A 22,422-nucleotide genomic window follows, 5' to 3' on the forward strand; every position below is an offset into this window, starting at 1 on the left:
CATGGTCATCCAGCCAGGTGCAAGTGGGGAATCAAACCTGGTTCTCCCAGATTAGAATCCGCGCACTTAACCACTACACCAAACGGGCTCTCTTGATAACTGTAAAGTTATCAAGAAAAAAAAGAGGGGGGCATAGGATGGAGAGAGTGCACAGGAGGATTTTCTCTCCCTCTTCTCATATAAGAAGAGTAGGCTTTTATACCCCGGCTTTTCTCTCCCTTAAGGAGTCTCGAAGCAGCTTACAACCACATTCCCTTCCTCTCCCCACAACAGGTATCTTGTGAAGTGAGGTAGAGCTGAGAGAGTTCTGAGAGAACTGTGACTAGCCCAAGGTCACCCAGCCCACTGGCTTCATGTGGAGGAGTGGGGAATCAAACCCAGTCCCCCAGATTAGAGTCCGTCACTCTTAACCAGTACCCCACACTGGCTCTCAAGAGGAGGTTTTTATACCTTGCTTTTCTATACCTTAAGGAGTCTCAAAGTGGCTTAGAATTGCCTTCTCTTCCTCTCCCCACATTAGGCAACTTGCGAGGAAGGTGGGGCTGAGAGAGTTCTGAGAGAACCATTACCAACCCAAGGTCACTCAGCTGGCTTTATGGGGAGGAGTGGGGAATCAAACCTGGTTCTCCAGATCAGAGTCCGCCGCTCTTAACCACTACACCATGCTGGTTCTTCTCACAGTAGAAACTCGAGGTCACCCATGAAACTGATTGGTCTGATCCAGCAAGGTTGTGCATGTCTTTTTTTAAAATAACCCGAGATGTATTTAAAGCAGGCCTGGGGGCTTGGAAGGCAGAATATACTCAGAACCTGCCATGTCAAGCTCTAGCCCGGCATTTACCCAGGGTCACATATGCTTGTGCCAAGTGGTCCTCCATCTCGCCCACGATCAAGTGCTCCGGACAGAGGAGTCTTTGAGCTTCTGACCTGCATCTCAGCAGCAGCTTCACCGACCGATCTGCCAATGCAAAAAACACAAAGTGAATGTCCGTCCCAGACAGTTTCCCTTTCTGCTGCAACACAGACAGTGAATCTGAGTTCCGCTTTTGTTCCTTCCTCTCCATCACCAAGAGTCTTTGCCCTCTGTTCTTGCACAGCAGTCTAGTAGGTGAGTGCTGCATTTACAGATCAGATACAAACGAGGCTGAATATGATGCAGCTTACCGGACACGTGGCAGCATAGCAGATGCTTGAGTTCACTGGGACTTCTAGGCTGTGGTCACACACACTAAATAATCCACTTTCAATCCACTTTCAGTGCACTTTCTAACTGGATTTTACTGTGTGAACTGGCAAAATCCAGTTGGAAAGTGGACTGAAAGTGAATTATTTAGTGTGTGTGACCGCAGCCTTAGAAAGAGAAGAGATTGGATTTATACCCCACCCTTCACTACTCAAGGGAGTCTCAGAGCAGCTTACAAACTCCTTTCCCTTCCCCTCCCCACAACAGACACCCTGTGAGGTAGGTGGGGCTGAAAGAACTCTGACAGAAACGGCTCTTTTTCAAGAACAGCTCTTATCAGAACCACGGCTTGCCCAAGGTCATCCAGCCAGGTGCAAGTGGAGGAGTGGGGAATCAAACCCGGTCCTCCCAGATTAGAGTCCACACACTTAACCACTACACCAAATTGGCTACATTTAACCACTAAACCAAACCAAGGGAGCAGAGTTGAGGTATGTGTATAGTGCACTGGGTTATGTATCAGGAAGACTGTCCGATTTCATAACGCAGCACCCCCTTCATCTAGCAATGATCATTATTACTGTTTAGAAAGGACTCGTGCACATGAAGGGCTTCACAAACCATTATCTCAGCATGTAAGTGGGCAGACCCCCTCCCTTTATTGAGAGGCAATATAGCAATCCTTACAACATCCTTATAAAGCAGGTTGTGACTAATCCCTGCATACTGATGACAAGGTGATGGCTGAGACAGGGCTAGACTAAGGAAACCTTCACGGCAAGAGGAAGATTTGAATCTAGGGCTTCCTGGATCACAGCTGCCCTGCCAAGTGTCTTGAAACTTCACACTCCTGCCTGTTCAGCTGACCTTCAAGCCACTCATTACAGTGAAGTGTATGCATCTTGGGAAGCAGAGTTCCCTCTAAGCTGAGTCAGCATGAGCTAGCTCACAGCCTTTTAGCCTCCAGCTGACACATTTTTGTCTTAGCTCAGGAAGGACGGCTCCAGAGCAAGCTGATTCATGCAGCAGCTGAATCGCTTGCTCACAACTTTAATGCCGGTAGCTCACAAAGTAGAATTTTTGCTCATAAGACTCCACAGCTTAGAGGGAGCATCGTTGGGAAGGCCAATACTGTCACCCAGAGGACCTCATGAAGATTCTTGTGACTCATCTAAAAGCAGATCAACAGGGAGCAGCATCCCCTGTGACTCTTACCTGGCTGGCTGTTTTCAAGCATCTCCAGGGCCGTCTTGGTTAGTAGCTGGAGTTGCAACAACTCACACTGCAAGTGATCTTCAGGGATCAGTACTTTGCAGGCCTCACGAGAACATCGGAGCATGCCCTCCCCCTGGAGAAGACCACTTGACAATCAGTGCCGCACATGCGCCCACACAGCTTGTTAACAGGCTTACTTCCCTGCCCATAATGCATTTGTTACAGAAATATTTACATTCCACCCTTCGACTGAAAACAGTCCCTTAAGGTGGCCAACAAATAACCACTGAGAACAATTAAAACCAAGAACTGTAAATGAAAAGAAAAATATTAAACAGTAGCAGAAAATTCAGCCTAGACAATTAAAACTAAGAAGAATGCAGCTACACAGGCAGAAATCGCTTAACCAGTGAAACTTGCCAGTATGTTTTTATTCAAATGAGAAATGGCATTGTGGTATCTTTGAGAAGCAGGGACATGAATTCCCTTGAGGGGGATTCTCGGTGCCACTTTTGAGAAGGCCCTGTTGCTCATGAATACTGACAAAATGTGTAAATGATCTCTTCATTATCCTGGGGCTGAAATGTTCAGGACTGTCAACAGTTAAAACCACCCCTCTGAATTGTGCCACGGAACAAACTGGTGGCCAATAAGGCTGACAAAGAGCTGGCACAATACGACCCACGTAGTTAGCCCCAGTTAACAACTTGACTGGAAAGAATATGTTGTTTGCTCCATCATTCTACTCTCAAAAAGGGCAAAGTTTGCAAACCAGCCGAAGCACACATTTCTAACCACTCCCTCTGGATGCATGCCCAAACTGTAGGCCTGGACAGGGAAGGCTTCATGTCTCTCCCTGCATCAAAATATTCCAAATTAACAGTCGGCCCTGAGAAAGGAACACTGAAAATGGTTCCAGTCCGCTAGGGCTGCTGTTGGTCTCACCGTAGCCTCTTGTACTGCCTGCTCCCCATTTGGTCCCCATTATACCGTGCCTCCCCAAGCCCAGGCAGTCCCATTCCTAACCACGCAATGCTAGAAGGGAGACTATAACCTGACAGACAGTGCCACAAAGGGGAAAGGTCGCCTCCAGCCTATCTCATGCCAAACAAGACAGGATCTCTTTGCAGAAAAGAAAAACTCTGCAGAACTCACAGCTTTGCTCACTCTCATGTGACAGTTTAGTTGGAGCTAACAAAAGGTAATTGCACTGCTGGAGCCACTAGGGTTTTGTTTTCCTTAACAGATCAGCATGACTACTTATGATTTTCTCCTTCACAGCAACTTTTCCTTCCATCAGAGCTACCCACACCTTGCCCCATGAGAGCTAGGTAAAGGTAAAGGTTTCCCTTGCTCGAAAGCCAGTCGAATCCAACTCTAGGGGGTGGTGCTCATCTCCGTTTCCAAGCCGAAGAGCCAGCGCTGTCTGAAGACATTTCCTTGATCACGTGGCCGGCATGACTAAACGCCAAGGCGCATGAAACGCTGTTACCTTCCCACCGAAGCGGTACCTATTTATCTACTTGCAATTTCTTGCTTTCGAACTGCTAGGTTGGCGGGAGCTGGAACTAGAGACGGGAGCTGACTCCGTCACGCGGCACCAGGGTCTCGAACTGCTGAACGACAGACCTCCCGGTCTGCAGTTCAGTGTCTTAACCTGGCATGGCGTAATGGACAGAGTGTCAGACTAGGATCCTGGGAGACCTGGGTTTGAATCCTCACTTCTGCCATAGAAGCTCACTGGGTTACCACGGACTCACTGCAAACTCTCACCCTGGCTCCCTCACAGGGTTTTCGCTGTGAGAAAGTGGAGGAGGAAAGAACAATGTTCTAAGCTGCTTTGAGTCCAAACTGGGCAGGAAAGTGGGACGCAAATAAATAAATGCAAAACATGATGCATACGAACCACAAGCTGAGCCTGCATGGGAAACAACTGTACGCTTGTAAAGCCGCTGAATAGTATATTTATTACTAACGCATGCACCAAATCTTTAAATTATTTATTTATTTATTAAATTTATATCCCGCCCTCCCCCGTAGAACTCAGGGCGGCTTACATAGCAAATTTAAATTATGCAAAAAATGATGGCGTTCTGAGAGAAGGGATCAAAGTGCATGGCAGGCAAGGTGGGATATAAATCTAAATAATAAATAAATAAATAAAGTTGGGGGGGGGGCAAAGGAATACTAGGAGGTTTCCAAGCAAGGGGCTAGTATAGGATGTGAACAATGGGCAAAGGATTTCCCCAGCCCCTTCTCTGGAAAGCATCACCCACGCTGCAATGCCTCAGCAAGGTTCCAGGAGGATATAATTTTACCTGCAGCGGTGCCTGGCAGGTAGGGCAACGGAAGACACTGTGCTTGGACACTCCCTTCTCAGGACTGGATCCCAGCTCACTCAGGCAGGCCTGGCACTGACAACTGAAGAAATACTGTGCAAGGAGCTCTTTGTGTCTTTCAGCAGCTCCCATTCTGCACTTGTGAGGTCCTGCCACAAGAGAACAACAACAACACAAAAGGCCAAAGGGTACTACGGAGCCAAGAGGAGCAACAACCCGGGGAGGGCTTGTACAAACATCTCAAAACAGGTTGCTGCTTTCTGTCCTCCTAGCTTCCTCGGATTAGCAACTCCAGTGCTTTTTCAATTGCCCACCATAATTCAGGAGGGATGTCCACTTTCTAAAATATAGCAGTGCAATTTAATTGACACTTACATTTTAAAGTTAGGCACCTTTAAGACCAACACAGTTTTATTCACACAAAAGCTTATACCTTTAATCATAAGAAGAAGAAGAGAAGAAGAGATTGGATTTATCCTCCGCCCTTCACTCGGAGTCTCAGAGCAGTTTACAAACTCCTTTCCCTTCCCCTCCCCACAACAGACACCCTGTGAGGTAGGTGGGGCTGAGAGAGATTTTTCAAGAACTGTTCTTACAGCCCCGTAGCTAGCGATTATTGGGGGAGGGGGCCTGGAGGGGGTCTCAGCTAATTAAATAAAAGTCAATCACATTAATTCAATTTGGGACTGGCCTGGGAGAGAGGGGGCCCAGAAGAAATGCTAGGGGGCCAGGCCCCACAGGCCCCACATTAGCTACGGGCCTGTGTTCTTTCAAGAACAGCTCTGACTATGGCTTGCCCAATGTCATCCAGCAGCTGCAAGTGGAGGAATGGGGAATCAAACCCGGTTCTCCCAGATTAGAGTCCGCGCACTTAACCACTACACCAAACTGGCTGGTCTTAAGGGTGCCACTGACTCCAACTTTGTTCTGCTGCTTCAGAGCAACACGGCTACCCCACCTGAATCGATTTTAAACTTAAGTTTCTTATGTTCTTATTAAAAGGGGATTAGATAGATTCATGGAGGATAAGTCTGTCAGTGGCTACTAGCCATGGTGACTGAGGGGAACCTCCATGTTCAGAGGCAATAAACATCCGAATCCCAGAGCCAGGAGGCAACATCAGGGGAAAGCCTTGGCCTTCGTGCCCTGTTGTTGGCCATACAGAGGAATGGGATGGATACTGTATGAGCCAAGATGCTGGACTAGATGGACCACTGGTCTGATCCAGCAGGACTCTTCTTATGTTCTTAAATGCCGTAAAATAGCTCTGGGGAAGTTAGATTGCAATACCACATATAGCAGCCCATTACCATTCTGCAGGGTTGGCTTCTTTTGCATCCTTTCTGGAAGAATGGTGGGATAAAAAACAAACACACGAAGCAGCCTTGTGCTGAGTCAGACCACTGGTCCATCAACTGCTGCTTAAGGGTTGGATCTAAGCTATGTTGTCTGCTAAAGGAGGACCCTTCCACTAGTGGAACAGAGGTTTCCTGCCTTGTGCCCTCCCACTGCAACCCAAGGATCCCCCCCAAAGTGCTGTTCCTGGGGAACAGGGGCCCCTCAGGAATGGAAGGAGAGGCAAACTGGGAGTCTGCAGCAGGAAGCAGTTAACTGGTGGAAATTATACCACCCCTTCTGTTAGCAGAAAATTTAGTCCGGATACAACCTGAGGTTTTGTGCACACTCATAGTTTTGATCTGCACATTCCTACGGCTGGGGGGGGAAAACCCAGGTTGGCCAGAAATACGGTACTGATATCTACTTAAATATTTCTATCCCACTTTCCCATTTAGTTGGGCTCTTGAACTGGTTTGAAACGAAGATTATAAATGACAGAAGTCAGATAAAAATCCAGTTCAGTAGTTTTAAAGATGGGATGGAAATTGAGCAAGTCAGATATAAATCATGAAAAGGACTGCTGGGAAACTGTTTTCAAATTCCTGACTGCCCATATCACAAGGTAAAGGTAAAAGTTCCCTTGCTCGAAAGCCAGTCGACTCCGACTCTAGGGTTGCGGTGCTCATCTCCATTTCCAAGCCGAAGAGCCAGCGCTGTCCGAAGACGTTTCCGTGGTCATGTGGCCGGCATGACTAAACACCAAGGTGCACGGAACGCTGTTTCCTTCCCACCGAAGTGGTACCTATTTATCTACTTGCAATTTCTTGCTTTCGAACTGCTAGGTTGGCAGGAGCTGGAACTAGAGATGGAAGCTCACTCCATCATGTGGCACCTGGGTCTTGAACTGCTGAACTACTGACCTTCCACAGCCTGCAGTTCAGCGTCTTAACCACTTGAGCCACCACAGCTCCATATCATATCATAAGGGCTGGCTTATATACAGGAATTTGAAAGGAACGTTTCAGTCTTCTTCCCAGCATCTTCAGGGCTCAGCACGGAAACTAACGGGGCCAATCCACAGGACTGAGGCCCTGTACCCCATTTTCAATAAAGGAGTGGGCAGAAAATTAAAGACCATGAAAGCCGAAGCCAAAGATCTGCCCTGCTGCATCCCTTGACTCCGCCCAACAGCACACAGCTCTCAAGCATTCCGCTACCCGCTTCCTTCCAGGAAAGACGATGACAGTTACTTACCGTAGCAGTGGAGGATCTCTTGCCCTTTGGCGATTGGCTGCAAAGCCCTGATCTCGGCGGTGGTTCTGCTGAAAGTCACGCTGGTGTTTGGGTCACAGGAATGGTTCAGTAGGCTGACCACAGGGAAGAGTGCCACAGCCAAGCGCACCTGCTCACTGCTAGCAACCAGTTTATCTCCAGACCCTGGAGGGAGGTGGAAGCAATAATGGTTTCAGGGCTGTGAGAGAGCCGGCAGAGTCTGCAGGGCTGTTAAGAATGCTTCAGAGCCACTGTCAGTTCCTCCTTCTGTATCACAGCGTGCCCCCACCTGCTCAAGAGAACCAAGCACTGACCTGACTCGCGCAGCGTGGTCACAGCCTGCGCATTGCACCTTAGCTGCAACATATGCTTCAGCATGGCCTCCCCCAGGATCTTCAGCTCAGGAGATGCCTCAGCAGGCGTTGCTCCTTCCTGGCGCTCAGATGCCCAAACCAGGGCTTCCAGGCTGGACTCTCCGAGTCTCTTGCACAAGGCCGCTACGCTCAGGCTGCAGAGGAAAAGGAACTCCGGACTCTGCTTCTCAGTGTGGGACAGAAGGCTGAAGACGGCTCGATAGGAGCTGTGGTACTGCCCGTCAGCGTCGCAACCAGGCACGGAGGCCAAGTCCTGTTCCTTCGAAGCGGAGCCTTTGGCAACATTAGCCTCCCCTGAGTTCTCGCCGTGTGACTGCCCAACTAAAGCATGAATCTCTGCAAAGCTGGCTACTAGAACAGCTCGAAAGGCCACGTGGCAGAAAACTCCCAGTGTGAGAAGAAGTCCCCCCACTGAGCATTCTCTCCGGTGGTAATTCTCCCACGCCAGCTGCGCACACATCTGGCTGCAGTACTTGGCATAACTGCAGCCCTGGCAAGGAACGGAAGCCAGCAACCGCCTCAGGCAACGGTGGCAGTGAAGATCTTCGTTGTCAAGCCGCTCACCCGCCATTGTCTCAGCGCTGCCGCGGAGCAAGAAGCTTTCTCCTGGGCGCAGCACGCTGACAAAGGCCTCCTCCCTCACTAAGACTTCCCCAGGCAGAATAGCCCTGGCAGCAGCCAAGTGGCGCCCTCTGCCTGGGGAGACTCTCAAGCTCACTGCTGCGGAGGCGCACAAAATCCTGTTGTTTTCCTCCCACGGTTCAAGGGCCTCCCGGGCTCCGCTGGGCACGGTGGGCTGACGGACAAAGCTGTTGCCCTGGCAGGCTTTTGCTTTCAGCTGCCTGAGTTTACTGAGCAGCCCCTGGTGGCCGTCAGCTGTCAGACTCTGATCTGCAGACATTTCGCCCTCCAAACCGCAGAGCGCTTCAGCCGCTTCCTGGGACCTCCCTAGAGAAAGGAGGCATTCTGCTTTCCGCAGCAAGACCTTGGGGCGTAATCTCCGCGGGTAGCCCTCTGCCAGAGCCCTCCCAATGTCTTCCAGACACACCTGCAAAAAGGAAAAACAGTGCTGGGAAACGGTCTTGTTGTGTCTGAATGCTGTGATGTGATTACATGATGATCTATAGGCTAAGGACAAACTCTCCCCTTTACCCTCATTTCCTAGCATCCCCGTCAGAAGAAAGTACCGTGAGGACTATTTATTACCTGCATTTTGGGCGAAGTGGCCACCCAAACACAGAAGCTGTCAAGACCCCTCCTGGGATGCATTCAGACGCAGGAATGGACTGTCCATTCAAAGAGGAGCTGGAGGAGCTGGAACCACCACTGAGGTTCAGTAGGTTACCACTAGCATCACTAGACTAAGTGTTCCCTCTAAGCTGAGTTAGTGTGAGCTAGCTCACAGTTTTTTAGCCTCTGGGCCCACACATTTCTGTCTTAGCTCAGGAAGGAGGGCTCCAGAGCAAACTAATTTATGCAGTAGCCAGATCGCTCGCTCACAACTTTTAATGCCAGTAGCTCACAAAGCAGAATTTTTGCTCACAAGACTCCACAGCTTAGAGGGAACATTCCCCTCCCCCAACCCCCTGGATTCCAAGACCTCAGGCAAGGGGCCTGAGGCCTCTGCTTCTGAAGCCTCTACAAGAGGAGACGCTGCCAACTTCCCATCCCCAGGTCTGACAGGTATCTACCCTGGACCACTGCCCCCCCCCCAGTTCTCCCCACCCCCAACGGGAACAGCAAAGACAAGAGGCCTGCAAGGAAACAGCCCAACAACGAACAAGTGCCAGGCCTGTGACCCCTGCTGCAGCCGCCAAAGGAGATCCCTGCTCCAATTCTCTGCAGGATCAGAGCCCCATGAACTCCTGGCAGGACTGGGCAGAGCTTTCAGGATACTTAAGCCTCAGACTGCGCTGGGAGCCATGCTGGTTCAACCAGTCTGTATGAGCGGCTTAAGACAGCCTAAAGCTTTGATTCAGTTCCCTGGAACGTGACCCAGTCCTTGGAGCTGCCTTGGCCAGCAGACCCCAGCCACCGGTTGTTGAGTGCATCCTTGCTCCTGAGCAGCCCACAGCCAACACCAGCCCTCTCTGCATACAGACAGGACAGAAATCCTTACCAGCAATGGAGCACCTTGTGCAGCAGGACGTAAGCAAAACCTTCTGCTTATTCACTGGGATGAAAGCCTTCCTGAAACTAATCTCACAGCCCAGCCTAGCCTGATCTCGTCAGAGCTTAGGAGCTAAGCAAGGTGGGCCACGGTCAGTACTTGGGTGGGAGAACACCAAGAGAGACCAGGGTTGCTGTGGGGTGGAATTCAATGGCAAACCACCTTCGTTCATCTCTTGCCTAGAAAGCCCCCTGGCCCTGGGGTCACTATGAGTGGGTTGCAACTTGATGACACAGAGTTATTATTAAACGGGCTTACGAAATCAATTGGAAAGTCACAATAGCACCTGCACTGCCTCTCCTCCTGTTTCGTTGTGAAGAGCTGTCGCAGCACAGTACTTAAGAGGTATGATTCAGTATGTGCCTTGGCAGCATACACCCAAGGAAAGCCACTGTTCCTGCAGCTGCACCCCTCCACCTGCGATATGGGGGGTGGTCTGCCTGAGAGGTGTTTTGCAAATATTGCAGAGGCAATGCCTGCAAGTGATGAGCATCTCCCCCAGGCTGTCCCATGAGGGCACGTTCCTTTCTGCAGGAGGAGGAGGAGGAAGAGGAAGAAGAAGAGGAGATTGGATTTATACCCCGCCCTTCACTACCCGAAGGAGTCTCAGAGCGGCTTACAAACTCCTTTCCCTTCCCCTCCTCACAACAGACACCCTGTGAGGTAGGTGGGGCCGAGAGAGCTCTGACAGAAACTGCTCTTTTTCAAGGACAGCTCTGACAGAACTATGGCTTGCCCAAGGTCATCCAGCAGGTGCAAGTGGAGGAGTGGGGAATCAAACCCAGGCCAGGGGAGACATTTTGTCCTGCTGTGGACTTTAGAAGCAGAGAGCAGACTGTGGTGTCAAAGTCTGTCAGGCCATGCAGAAAAAGCAAGCACATTCTTCTTTCCTGGGCAAGTGTCTTCCAGCTCACCTCAAACTGGTCCAGGTGAAAAAGGGCCGCTGAGTGGTTGGCGTAACACACTGCCCTCTCGGGAGTGCTGACCTCTGTGTGGGACAATGCCTGTTAGGATCAGAAAGATGAGTCAAGCGTCAGCACAGCTGTGAAACTCCTGGCTCAAAGCTCAGCTGGGCCATGCATCCCTTCGCTGGTTTGGGGCAAGCCCCTCCTTCTCAGGCCCCTGTCCTACCCTGTCAGGCGTGCCTGGCCCCACCGGCTGCAGCGGGTTTGAGCAGGCAAAGCAGCAGCTGCTGCGCCTCCCTCCCCACTCAAGAATAATTCTGTCCTGCCATGAAATAATGACTGAGGATGAGCCTGAACCAAACCAAACACTCAACTGCTTTCTATACTCAGCCTTGGTCGATTTCCCATCATCTACAACAAAAGGTGGCCGATGCCCTTCAAACTGCTTTCTTATTCTGCAATCCAAAAACCTTTAGCTGAAGAGAAGACTCCCGGCACTTAGCACTTAGCAGTGCACTCACATGCCAGAAACCACAGACATGCAGGCTGCCAGCTTCACTTTCACGCCGTTACAGCTTCGGCTCCGTGCTGCGGTAGCCCCCGTTTTCTGCCACCGGGGGGGGGGGGGGATGTCACTGCGGCCAATGATGTGTAAATGGTTATTAAGATTTTGGCTTCACATCAAAATTAGTGACATAAGCTGCATCCACACATTCCGTTTCCCTGGCATCGTCAGCTGCCATTTCCCCTGCATCTCCTGGAAGGTTTTTCTTTAAAACAGGTCATTGCTACTCCATCGTAACGCATAACACTCTGTTGCCACAATCTAATCGTTCCTTTGAATCCCCAGCTTTCTTTTTTTCTCAGTAAGCCTCTAGCCTTGTTTGTTGTACAAAGCCCCTTTGTGGTGCAGTGGGGAAAATGGCAGCCAAAAGGGCTGACTGAAGGAACAGGGCATCAGCGTGGGCGGGGCTTTTGAAACATGCCCTTGCCCCACCCAGACAGCTTGCTAATACACTTGGACTGTACTTATTTCTAGAAAGGTTATGCCAAAGCAGGTTTGAGAGAGTTTCCCAAGGACAGGGAAAGCCTGAAAGCAGGATGATTACACAGAATCACAGAATCATAGAGTTGGCAGGTGCTACAGAGACCATCTAGTCCAACCCCCTGCCTGATGCAGGACCAACCTAAAGCATCTCTGACAAATATTCGTCCAGCCTCTTCTTGAAACCTGTCAGTGAAGGGGAGCTTGCCACCTCCCTAGGCAGCTGATTCCACCTCTGAACCACTCTGACTGCGAAAACGTTTTTCCTAATATCCAGCCGTTACCTTTCTGCATGTAATTTAAACCCGTGCTCTGGGGCCTATCCTCTGCTGCCAACCGGAACAGCTCCTTGCCCTCCTCCAAATGACAGCCTTTCAAATATTTAAAGAGAGCAATCATGTCTTCTCTCAATCTCCTCTTCTCCAAACTAAACATTCCCAAGGCCCTTAGCCTTTCCTCGTAGGGCTCAGTCTTGAGACAGGACAGTGTTGTGTGGATAGCTCAAATACTTTGGCCACCAAATGAGAAGGGAGCACTCACTGGAGAAGACCCTGATGCTGGGAAAGACTGAAGGTAAAAGAAGAAGGGAAGGCAAAGGATGAGATGGTTAGACAGTGTTATCGATGCAATGAACAAGAGGATGACAGAGGACAGGAGGGCCTGGCGTCATGCGGTCCATGAGGTCGCGAAGAGTCGGACTCGACTGTGCGACTGAACAACAACAAAAGTTGTGTGGATGCTAATAAACAAAATAAAAAACCTGCAGTTTGGCAGAGAATCAGCACATGGATGACACTATGGAATGCCAGTTTTTTTTGGGGGGGGGGGAAGATCTACAAAAAGAAGGGAAACTGTAGCTACAGGAAGCCTCAATTATGTGAGCACAAAACATCTGACTGTACTATGTCTGCGCTGCTCATGAACTTATGTCTCTCATGGTTTTTAGAGCCTGGTCAAAAGAGTATACGCCTTAATACTTCTCTTTATCTGAAGGGTTTTTTTATATTAGAATCTCCTACGTTTCTTTCTTTCCTTTCTCACTTGAGCCATCCATGGTGAGGAGGAGGGACTAACAGTGGTAATCAGTGTTCCCTCTAAGCTGAGTTAGCGTGAGCTAGTTCACAGTTTTTTAGCCTCCGGCGTGCACATTTTTGTCTTAGCTCAGGAAGGATGGCTCCAGAGCAAACTGTTTTATGCAGCAGCCAAATCGTTCGCTCACAACTTTAATGCCAGTAGCTCACAAAGTAGGATGTTTTGCTCACAAGACTCCACAGCTTAGAGGGAGCATTGGTGGTAATACTTTATTTTTTTTCCTGGTCTCCTCACAGAATGCGAAAGAGCAACAACATTTCTATGCAGCATAAAAAAGACAGGAAAAAGTACATCTCCGTCAAAACTCAACAGAAGGAGGAGATTGGATTTATACCCCGCCCTTCACTACCCAAGGGAGTCTCAGAGTGGCTTACAAACTCCTTTCCTTTCCCCTCCCCACAACAGACACCCTGGGAGGTAGGCGGGGCTGAGAGAGCTCTCTTGAGAACTGCTTATGAGAGAACAGCTCTGAGAGAACTTGCGACTGATCCAAGGCATCTGACATCAGGGGTCCCCAACCGTTTTGAGCCCGCGGGCACATTTGGAATTCTGACACAGCCTGGTGGGTGCAACAACAAAATGGCCGCTGCAGGAGGCGGAGCCAGCCGCCAAACGATTGCCTCATCTTAACTTCAGTAAGACAGTATAGATTCTTATCTTGTGGTTGCAGCTGCTGCCAAACCAAAGCACCACTGGAAAAAAATCTGAACAGCCAATCAAATTTCTAGTAGCCAATCAGAAGCCTTGCTAGGCGAAAGCCCTGCCTGGCTCCACCCACTTTCTAAAAATACTTGAGAGGTGCCAGAAAAGGTGTCGGAGGGTGCCACGGCACCCACAGGCAGCACGCCAGGGTCCCCTATTTTATATATTCCTTAAATGAAATAAAATGGATCATGTGTGCCAAAAACAGATTTTGTAAAAGTATTATAACGGCCATTTCACACCTGGAATCCTCCTAAATTTGTCCAAAGTAGCCTTTCCAGGGAGGTTCTCTGTGCTAAATTTCATCTCGATGGACGAATAGCCCGGATTTTATGATGTGAGTAAAATATTCAGGCAGTACGGAACGCTGAAAATCAGCTAGCTTCAGTGTACAGCTGGGTAATAAAAGAGGCTCTCTCTCCCCTTATCTAGATTTTTAGCTGCTCAGTTTGAAGCGTAGTAATGAGCCAATCTTAACTAAAGCACAATCCACGCAGACACAGGGAAGCAGACAATCCATGCAAAACCAGAGAGTTCGTCAAAGAGTCTTCCAGCCAGTACCACCCCTGGTGGTGGACTTGCACTAAGAAGCAGCAGACGCAAAGGCATGATTAAATCAAGCCATTGAAACGTATGTCAAGATTATTTAACTGGCATGGCTCCCCAGGAAGAAACTCTGGCAATTATACTTCTCTGAAGGAGCACAACGCATTCACCAAATTACAGTTCCAAGGATGCTTTTGTGGAAAGCTGTGAAAGGTAAACCAGATGTAAGCTGCTTTAGATAATGCCAATTTCTCTCTAGAAGCTAAAATTACGAAACTGAGGCTATCGTGCTCTGGTCACAATGTGAGAAGACAAGACTCACTGGAAGAGACAAGCTTGATTCGAGTCCAGTAGCACTGTAGAGACCAATGAGATTTTTTTGGGGGGAGGGGCCAGCTTTTGAGAGTTAAAGCTCCATTGGTCAGATAGGTCATTTCGTAGAAAAAGAGCTAGGGGGACTCATTAGCATAACTCATTAGCATATGCCACACCCCCTGACATCACCGGAAGTGTGTCCTCCCCACAGCCAGCGGCGACCTCCAGCGGGCACCAGCAGGGAGCTCCAGGCCCCGCCCTCCCGCACCTCACCCGGGGGGATGGCGTCCCCCACGTCCCCCCCCAAATGACCCCTGCTAGGAATGGAGACCCCTCAGTCCTTATAATCCTAGTCTGAAAGCGGGGGGAGTGTGCAAAGAAAGGAGTCAGGATGCAGAGGTAAAGACAATAATGCTAGGAAAAGACAAAGACCGGACGTGAGATGGACTGACTCAAAAAAAGGGAAGCCACGGCCTTCAGTTCACAAGGCGTTCACAAGGCCGTTCATGATAGGAAATGCTGGAGGTCATTAATTCATAGGGTCACCATAAGAGAAGAAGAAGAGACTGGATTTATACCCCACCCTTCACTTGGAGTCTCAGAGCGGCTTACAATCTCCTTTCCCTTCCCCTCCTCACAACAGACACCCTGTGAGGTGGGTGGGGCTGAGAGAGCTCTTTCAAAGACTGCCCTTGAGAGAACAGCTCTGAGAGAACTTGTGACTGAGCCAAGGTCACACCAGCAGCTGCAAGTGGAGGAGTGGGGAATCAAACCTGGTTCTCCCAGACTAGAGTTCGCTTTCTTAACCACTACACCAAACTGGCTCTCGAGGTCCCCGATGTGATGACGTCACATAAGTCAGAACTAACTCAACAGCATGTAACACAGTTACTGTGAACAATCCGCCCAAGCGGTATATGAAGGACAAGCCTGTGGATGGAATACACTGCAGGAAACCTGGGCTAGGAGCTGAATGAAAAACAGTAAACGCTCTGTTAATGCCCATAACTCCACAGACACAGCAGTAGTGACTCACATCAGTTTGGCTTCAAACAAGTGCTCTGTCTGGGCTTGCCAGGTCCCCCCTGGCCACTGGTGGGAGATGGGGAGTAGGGTTGTCTGATCTAGGTTGGGAAACTCCTGGAGATTTGGGGGTGGAGCCTGGGGAGGACAGGGACCTCAGTTGTCCATAGAGTCCACCCTCCAGAACATTCATTTTATCCAGGAGAACTGATTGCTGTAGTCTGGAGATGAGCCTTAATTCTGGGGGATTCCTCCGGTCCCACCTCAAGGCTGGCATCCCCGCCTCTGTCTGAGGCTTGGACTGCAGCACTCTCATCCCACCGGGCCTTTACCTTAGAATAGAGCATCCCTGCCATTTGGTACTCCTTCTTCCGAAATCTCTCGGTCCCTTCCGCCTTATAGAGAAGCACCATTCTAGGATCTTTTTTCACACAGTAGTTCCCGGCCAGGCGGTGCAAATACTCTTCATCCTCAGGCCTAGGGGGGAGAAACAGCACGGGAGCGCTGAGCCTGGAGAAACAGCACGGGAGCTTCTCGGCAACTTCTAGCCAGAGCAGCTGCATTTGTGGTATGACTTACTGGAACAAAGACGAGACCAAATGAAAGCGATCCTGGAGTGACAGGGCAGAGCACAACCTCTCCTCCAGGGCTGGATCCAGCAAAGTCCATTTCTGCTTAACATAAGACTTCCACTTTTCCACAGGCAGGTCCATGACAAGCCAGAGAGCAAGGGAGGAATCATCAACCTGCAAGAGTTCATTGGAGTCTGGATTTGTCTGTCATTCAGAAACGTGCTGTGTGCTTAGGTAAGAGTGGGGGGAGGGAGAACAGGCCAAAGTGATAATTCAAAATAATTTATGTTTGGAATATTTTTAGAACAGTAGTATTCTTCATCTAAGATTTCGGTGTGCAGCCTAGAGGGGGCGGGGTGATAGTTCAGCGAGGTATATAATGCCACAGGGTCCAACTTTCTCCAGGGAAACTGATCTCTGTAGCCTGGAAATCAATTGTAATTCCTGGACATCTCCAGGCCCGACCTGGAGGTTGGCAAGCCTACCTACAATCCTATACGAAGGCATCGCTACGGGTTGGGGACACGACACACACATACACAGCATTCCCCCTCCCTCTACAGCATTTCCACCTCTAAGGCGGCAGCTAATGCCCGGCCAACAGCCGCCCACCAGAAAGGGCGGGACCCCCGAGCAGAAACGGCCTTTAAGTATTATGACCGGCAGCATTTCTGAGCATGCACAGAGCGCTTCTCCAGTGCCCCTCCCCCTCCGCACCTCTTCTCCTCGCGGGGCCAGGGAACGCTCTTACGCCTGCCTCGTCCACCGGAGCCGCGCATGCGCCCAGGCCACTCCTCGGCCGACAGATCTCCCGCTCCTCCATTCCCGCGCGTGTGACGTACACGGCGGCGCTGCGCGGGGGCGGAGCCTCCTGGCCATTTGGCGCGCGGGAAAGGCCGGAGGAGGTGTCGTCGTCAGCATGGCGGTTCGCCTGAGCGAGGGGGCGATTGCGGTGAGCTTGAGGGGACGGGGGCGGCGGCCTGTTAGTGCCCGGGACGGGTCCGTGAACGGGAAAGCGGGGTTGTACGGTGGAGTGTCGCGGTGCTGCGGGGCCTCCTGTGGCCTATCTCGCGGGTTCCTACTCGGAATGCGTCTTCGCCTCAGGAAAAGTTCTCTGGTGAAGAGAAAACTCGCGCGGTGCAGGGAAGACCCCCTCGCCCCTCTGTATCTGTTTCGGTGTATTTAACATGACCGGGCCGTCCAGAATTAGCGCCTCCGGTCAATCTCCGGCGGGATGTTCGCACCTTATTCGGTTGCACCGGGCCACGTGGAAGGAAGGGGGCGGGGTTTTGCCGCTTGATCATAATTGTATTGGCCAGCCCTGACCTGGGTAGCCCAGGCAAGCCCGGTCTTGTCGATCTCCGAAGCTAACCCGGACTGACCTTGGCAAGGAGTTGGAAGGGAAACCTCCAAGGAATACCAGGGCAGAGTCAGGCAATAAGCAAGCCGCCTCTCTGAACGTCCCTTGCCTCCAAGCGCCACTAGGGGTCGCCAGAAGTCAGCCATGACTTCTAGGCACAGGCGTGCGCACACACAAAATACCAAGAACCCCCCCCCCCCCATGGTATTGGCAAGAGCTTTTAGTCTGCATGATGCACAGTGGCTACTCCTAGGGGTGCTCCCCTCAGGTTCTCGCTACACATCGGGAGGGAGAGAAGAGTTCTGGGATGCTGTATCTACCTGTTGTAAAAAAAAAAAAGCCTAGGTAGGCACAAGGAGAACGGCTGTATCTAAGGGTTGTACAAAAACTGGAAAAAAAGAGTGGGGGGAAACTCAACCCAAGATAAGACTGCGAACCAAAGGGCTAAGCTAACAATGTATATTATAAAAGTACAAATATTTATTAGGGTGGACACATGTTAAAACATATACTGATAAAAATCTTTATCTAAGTATCAGACTTATGAACACTTATCAAATATTAATAGATATGATGGGTAAACCCTATTCTTCTTTTTATAATCTCAGGAAACAACATCTGGTTTAAATATATGAGCACTAATGATCTTGTATACAGGTCTATGAATGTGTGTCTATACTATATTGATAATTGTGACCACTGAGGAAGGCCCTTAGGGGCCGAAACGCGTTTGGTCTTCAGTAGGAAAGTGTTTACCCATTATATGTATTAGTATTTGATAAGTGTTTATAAGTCTGATACTTAAAATTTTTATCAGTATATGTTTTAACATGTGTACACTCTAAGGGTTGTACACATGTGCCTTTAATATAGCAAGTTACTTAGAGGCCCCAGTCACCCGGGCCGGATATCGCGGGCGGGGGGGAGGCGTGGCTGTTTGCCCCGGAGCGAACTACCGCGTGGCAGCCGGATCAAACGTCCCGCCGACCTCCCCGTGGTTGGGGGGAGGTGCCAATCATACCTCACTCCTGCGGCACGGCAAAGAAGTGGCGCCACCGGGGTTGTGTTGGGTTTTTTTAACCCAAGTGTTCGCATGCGCCGTTGGGTGCTTGTGCGCACCCATGGAGACTTGACAAAAAAACCCCTTTTCGCGACGGAACATGGGCGGGCACTGGAAGCCACGAGCTAACACCGGAAACGTGATCTGACGCCTGCCCTTGCCCTGCGCTTTCCAGAAACTAGTACCTCAGAGGTACTAGTTTTTTACAGCGCATCTTCGGAATGAAGCCTCGGGTGAGCCACGGGAGCTCTATGCTTCCCAGATGTGGCGGTGAGATCGCGCCCGGAGAATCCGGCTATCTTCCATCTCTCTAGCGTGCCTAATGCTCCGTGTGACCGGGGCCATACTCTGCCTTTTTTGCTGAAACTAGAGATGTAAAATTTCCTGAAATTTTGAAACTCGGAAAAAACCCCGGTTTTTTTGGGGGGGGAATGGAAATTTTCGGAAAAATTGAAAAAAAATGCTACATTAGCTCTTCTTTTGTCTTTTCTAGATTGAAAGTCATTCTGTTACTTTAGGAACATAAAATATGACTATGGACATTTTTACTTGGCATGAAATTATCACAACTAGCATATTAAAAATATAGTGTATCCAAACAGTTATTACAAACAGAATACCCGCCCACATGCAAAAACAAAACTGAAACCTTTTTCTTTTCTCGTGACAATAGCACCTCCTAAAGGAAGAAATGCATCTTGTTCTTGCATTGGAGAGTTCAGTTTGTAACCTAGGACTTGCTTGTCCTCAGTGCACAGAAATTAGATCAATCTGATACTATATATATATATATATATGAGAAATTATTTGGAAGATATTTGAACACCTTGTCTTAAAATATTTTATTCATCATGTTAAAATAAAACGTTCCATAATCATTTTTTTTCTTTTTTTAGTTTTTCCAATTTTTCGGGAAAAAACAAAAAAGGCTTCAGGAAAACCCCCCGTTTCCCCCCCGAATTTTTCCGGGTTTTTTTCCGGGTTTTCACATCTAGCTGAAACCCAAGGTGGATTTCAAAATGTAGTAAGGCATTAGGAAGAGTAAAAGATGTATAATAAATGCTGAGTCCAGACAAAACTCAGGTCATGCTGGTTGAAAAGGAAGGCTGATATTCTAGAGGGGCTGAATCCACTTGGCCTTGGAGAAATATTGGCTTTTTCAGAGCAGGTTAAGGGGCTGGGGGTGCACACGGACCCTGCCTTGCTGTTTGAAAAGCAGGTTGGCATGATGGCTAGGAGCACCTTCTCTCAGCTGCATGTGATTCACCAGCCCAAAAGACGGCCCTCGACCAGAGCCCTGGCTCCCACCTGATGGAACTTTCTGCTGAATAACATCCGTGCCCTGTGGGACCAAATGCAGTTCCACAGGGATTGCAAGGCAGAGATGTTCTGCCAGGCTTTTGGTTGAGGACAGCAACGGATACCATCCTATCTGGCACTCCCTTCTCTCCCCCCCCCCCAAATCTTGCTTCCTCTCTACCTTTCCCATGAGACAGTGACAGTTTGGAACTCTGATGTTTCAGTGTTCATCTGATAATGTTTTTAGCTATTTTATTTTTATTTAATTGTTGACATTGTTTTATTAATGTACAAGTGATTTTACCATGGCTCACTGCCCTGAGCTCTGTGTACTTGGAGAAGGGCAGTCTATAAATTTAAATTATAAATAAAATATCTACACTCAACTGATCTGGCCACAGTAATCTATGCTTCTGTAACAGTTGTATTACTGCAGCATGCTCTAAGTAGGGCTGCCCTTGAAGACAGTCCAGAAACTACAGCTAGTCCAGAATGTGGCAGTGTAACTGCTGCCAGGGGCTAGCTGCTGGTAACATACATTGCCCATTTTGAACCAGCTACATTGGCTGCCACTCTGTTTCGGAGTTCAGCTCAAGGTGCTGGTTATGACCTTTAAGCCCTTCCTAATCTGGGACCCTGTATTTGAAGGACCGTCTCCTTTCATATGTCCCTGTGCCTCTGTGGCTATCCCACTGTTTAGGGTGCTCCATCAGGCATCAGCCAGAGCCCAGGTCTTTTCCATCGTGGCTTTGGCTCTCTGTTTCCTGAACAGGTGAGGTAGATCTTCAGGGAGGGCTGCAAGTTCTGCTTTTTTGCCAGGGCCTTTGAGGGGATGACACAAGACTCCTGCTTGTTTTTAAAATGAAAACTGTATTCTGCATATTTTTTTAATCTCTAAACTTTCATGCTGCAATGTGACATTCTTTGCTCAAAGATATCAACTTTCTCTCTTTCTCCCTCTCCCCTTTACAGTCCATTATGCAAGGAGAGGAGGTTGAGACACCTATCTTGCAACTTATTGTGAGTATTACCTGTTGCTCTTTTTGTGTCACTCATGGCTTAATAGTAGACAAGGGGCAAGGCTTGAGGAATAAGCCTACAACCTTGTCAAATGGTGATTTGGCAGGAATCTTGTCAGTGAGAATTGGAGGTTTTCAGAAGGCATGCATATGACCAGGCATTTGTACCTGAATGTGCACTGTTGTTTTTCCTTCTGTGATGATGATAAGTAAGCTGTCCCTGTTGCACAGATTCCTAAAGTGTTCTTTGGAATTATAGCTCAGAACTTCTGTTTTCTCCCCAGACCATCCGAGCTATTGCGACTGGAAATGGCTTGCCACGTTATCGAATGCTCATGAGTGATGGAGTGAACATACTTTCTTGTAAGCATAACTGTGTAGAAACATATTACAGGCATACTGCCACAAGCAGTTTTTGGAGATCAACACTGATTGCAGAAGAGGGGACAATGCTGTAGCTCAGTGGTAGATAGGGTTGATATCATGGACCGGACCAGAGTATCTTTCTGGAGTCTCTTGAAGGCTCAGGCCTAAAGAGTACTGCTCTGCAGTGGTTCTGTTCCTTCCTGGAAAAGATATTCTAAATGGTAGAACTGGGGGACTAAAGTTCTTGGTGGTATATATTTAGTATATTTATTAATTGTATTACAATTTTAAAAGTTTTCAGAATAATTGGAAACATGGAATAATCTGTTATACTACCAATGTTCCCTGTATTTGGGAGAAAGTAGGTTTATAAATGACAGCTTCTGCTGAACTGGCTGGCTGTTGTGCAGACAGGGAGACCCTGCTCTTCAAGCTTCCAAATAAAGTGCCTGCAGTTTCCTTGGCAGCCTCAGATGGAATAAATGTGGGCTGTAGAGTTCCTTAGAGCTCCAGCCTGTTTCCCATGATATCTAACATTTGTATGAAGAAGCTAGGCAATGTAATCAGGAGGCATGGACTGCAGAGCCATCAGTATGTTGATGACACCCCAATGTTGGTTCTCCTTTTCCTCTCAGCTAGTGTCAGGAGACAGTAAAGAACTGAATGAGGGTAAATACATTGGAAGAAGAAGAGATTTATACCCCACCTTTCACTACACAAAGTAGTCTCAGAGCAGCTTACTATCTCCGTTCCCTTCCCCTCCCCACAACAGACACCCTGTGAGGTTGAGAGTGTTCTTTCGAGAACTGCTCTTTCCAGAACAGCTCTGAGAGAACTGTGACTAACCCAAGGTCATGCCAGCAGCTGCATGTGGAGGAGTAGGGATTCAAACCCGGTTCTCTCAGATTAGAGTCCATGCTCTGAACCACTGCACCAAACTGGAGCACAGTGCAGATCAGACAGAGATGATGTTGGTAGGCAGTTCAAGGCCCAGTTAGTAGGAGAAAGAGGATCCAGCATTGCCTTTGGAATCCTAGGTTGAAACCAATTGTGAAATATTAAGTGCGGAGCATATATTTAAGCAAACAAAACTATTCTAGGTTTACAGATTCATGGATGGGGCTTGAACTGGTATTTGGCTAATCAGGGTTGTGGACAGTGACTTAGCAATGTCAACTCTGTGAGGCATCAGTGAAGACCACAAAATCCTTGCTGGAGATCAGCAGG

The 22,422-nt window shown here is 49.0% G+C and overlaps 2 protein-coding genes across 2 annotated transcripts in view; one reads left to right on the forward strand and one right to left on the reverse strand.

Annotated features, from left to right (window-relative positions):
- Window positions 1-16,253, reverse strand: part of SMYD4 (SET and MYND domain containing 4) — a 24,979-nt gene extending 8,726 nt beyond the window's left edge. Inside the window, exons 1-8 of the mRNA XM_015421848.1 lie at window positions 16,099-16,253; window positions 15,852-15,996; window positions 10,806-10,895; window positions 7,662-8,769; window positions 7,330-7,512; window positions 4,717-4,886; window positions 2,399-2,531; window positions 842-958 (exon numbers count right to left, since the gene is read on the reverse strand). Coding sequence (XP_015277334.1) covers window positions 842-958; window positions 2,399-2,531; window positions 4,717-4,886; window positions 7,330-7,512; window positions 7,662-8,769; window positions 10,806-10,895; window positions 15,852-15,996; window positions 16,099-16,232 — 2,080 coding nt within the window. The 5' untranslated portion in view covers window positions 16,233-16,253. The remainder of the gene's footprint in view (window positions 1-841; window positions 959-2,398; window positions 2,532-4,716; window positions 4,887-7,329; window positions 7,513-7,661; window positions 8,770-10,805; window positions 10,896-15,851; window positions 15,997-16,098) is intronic.
- A 695-nt stretch (window positions 16,254-16,948) lies between these two features.
- RPA1 (replication protein A1) overlaps window positions 16,949-22,422 on the forward strand; it is a 78,442-nt gene continuing 72,968 nt past the window's right edge. The window contains exons 1-3 of the mRNA XM_015421866.1: window positions 16,949-17,043; window positions 20,783-20,830; window positions 21,114-21,192. Coding sequence (XP_015277352.1) covers window positions 17,011-17,043; window positions 20,783-20,830; window positions 21,114-21,192 — 160 coding nt within the window. The 5' untranslated portion in view covers window positions 16,949-17,010. The remainder of the gene's footprint in view (window positions 17,044-20,782; window positions 20,831-21,113; window positions 21,193-22,422) is intronic.

Source organism: Gekko japonicus, unplaced genomic scaffold (genome assembly GCF_001447785.1).
Source record: "Gekko japonicus isolate JY-2015 unplaced genomic scaffold, Gekko_japonicus_V1.1 scaffold21, whole genome shotgun sequence".
In the NCBI taxonomy this organism is placed as follows: domain Eukaryota; kingdom Metazoa; phylum Chordata; class Lepidosauria; order Squamata; family Gekkonidae; genus Gekko; species Gekko japonicus.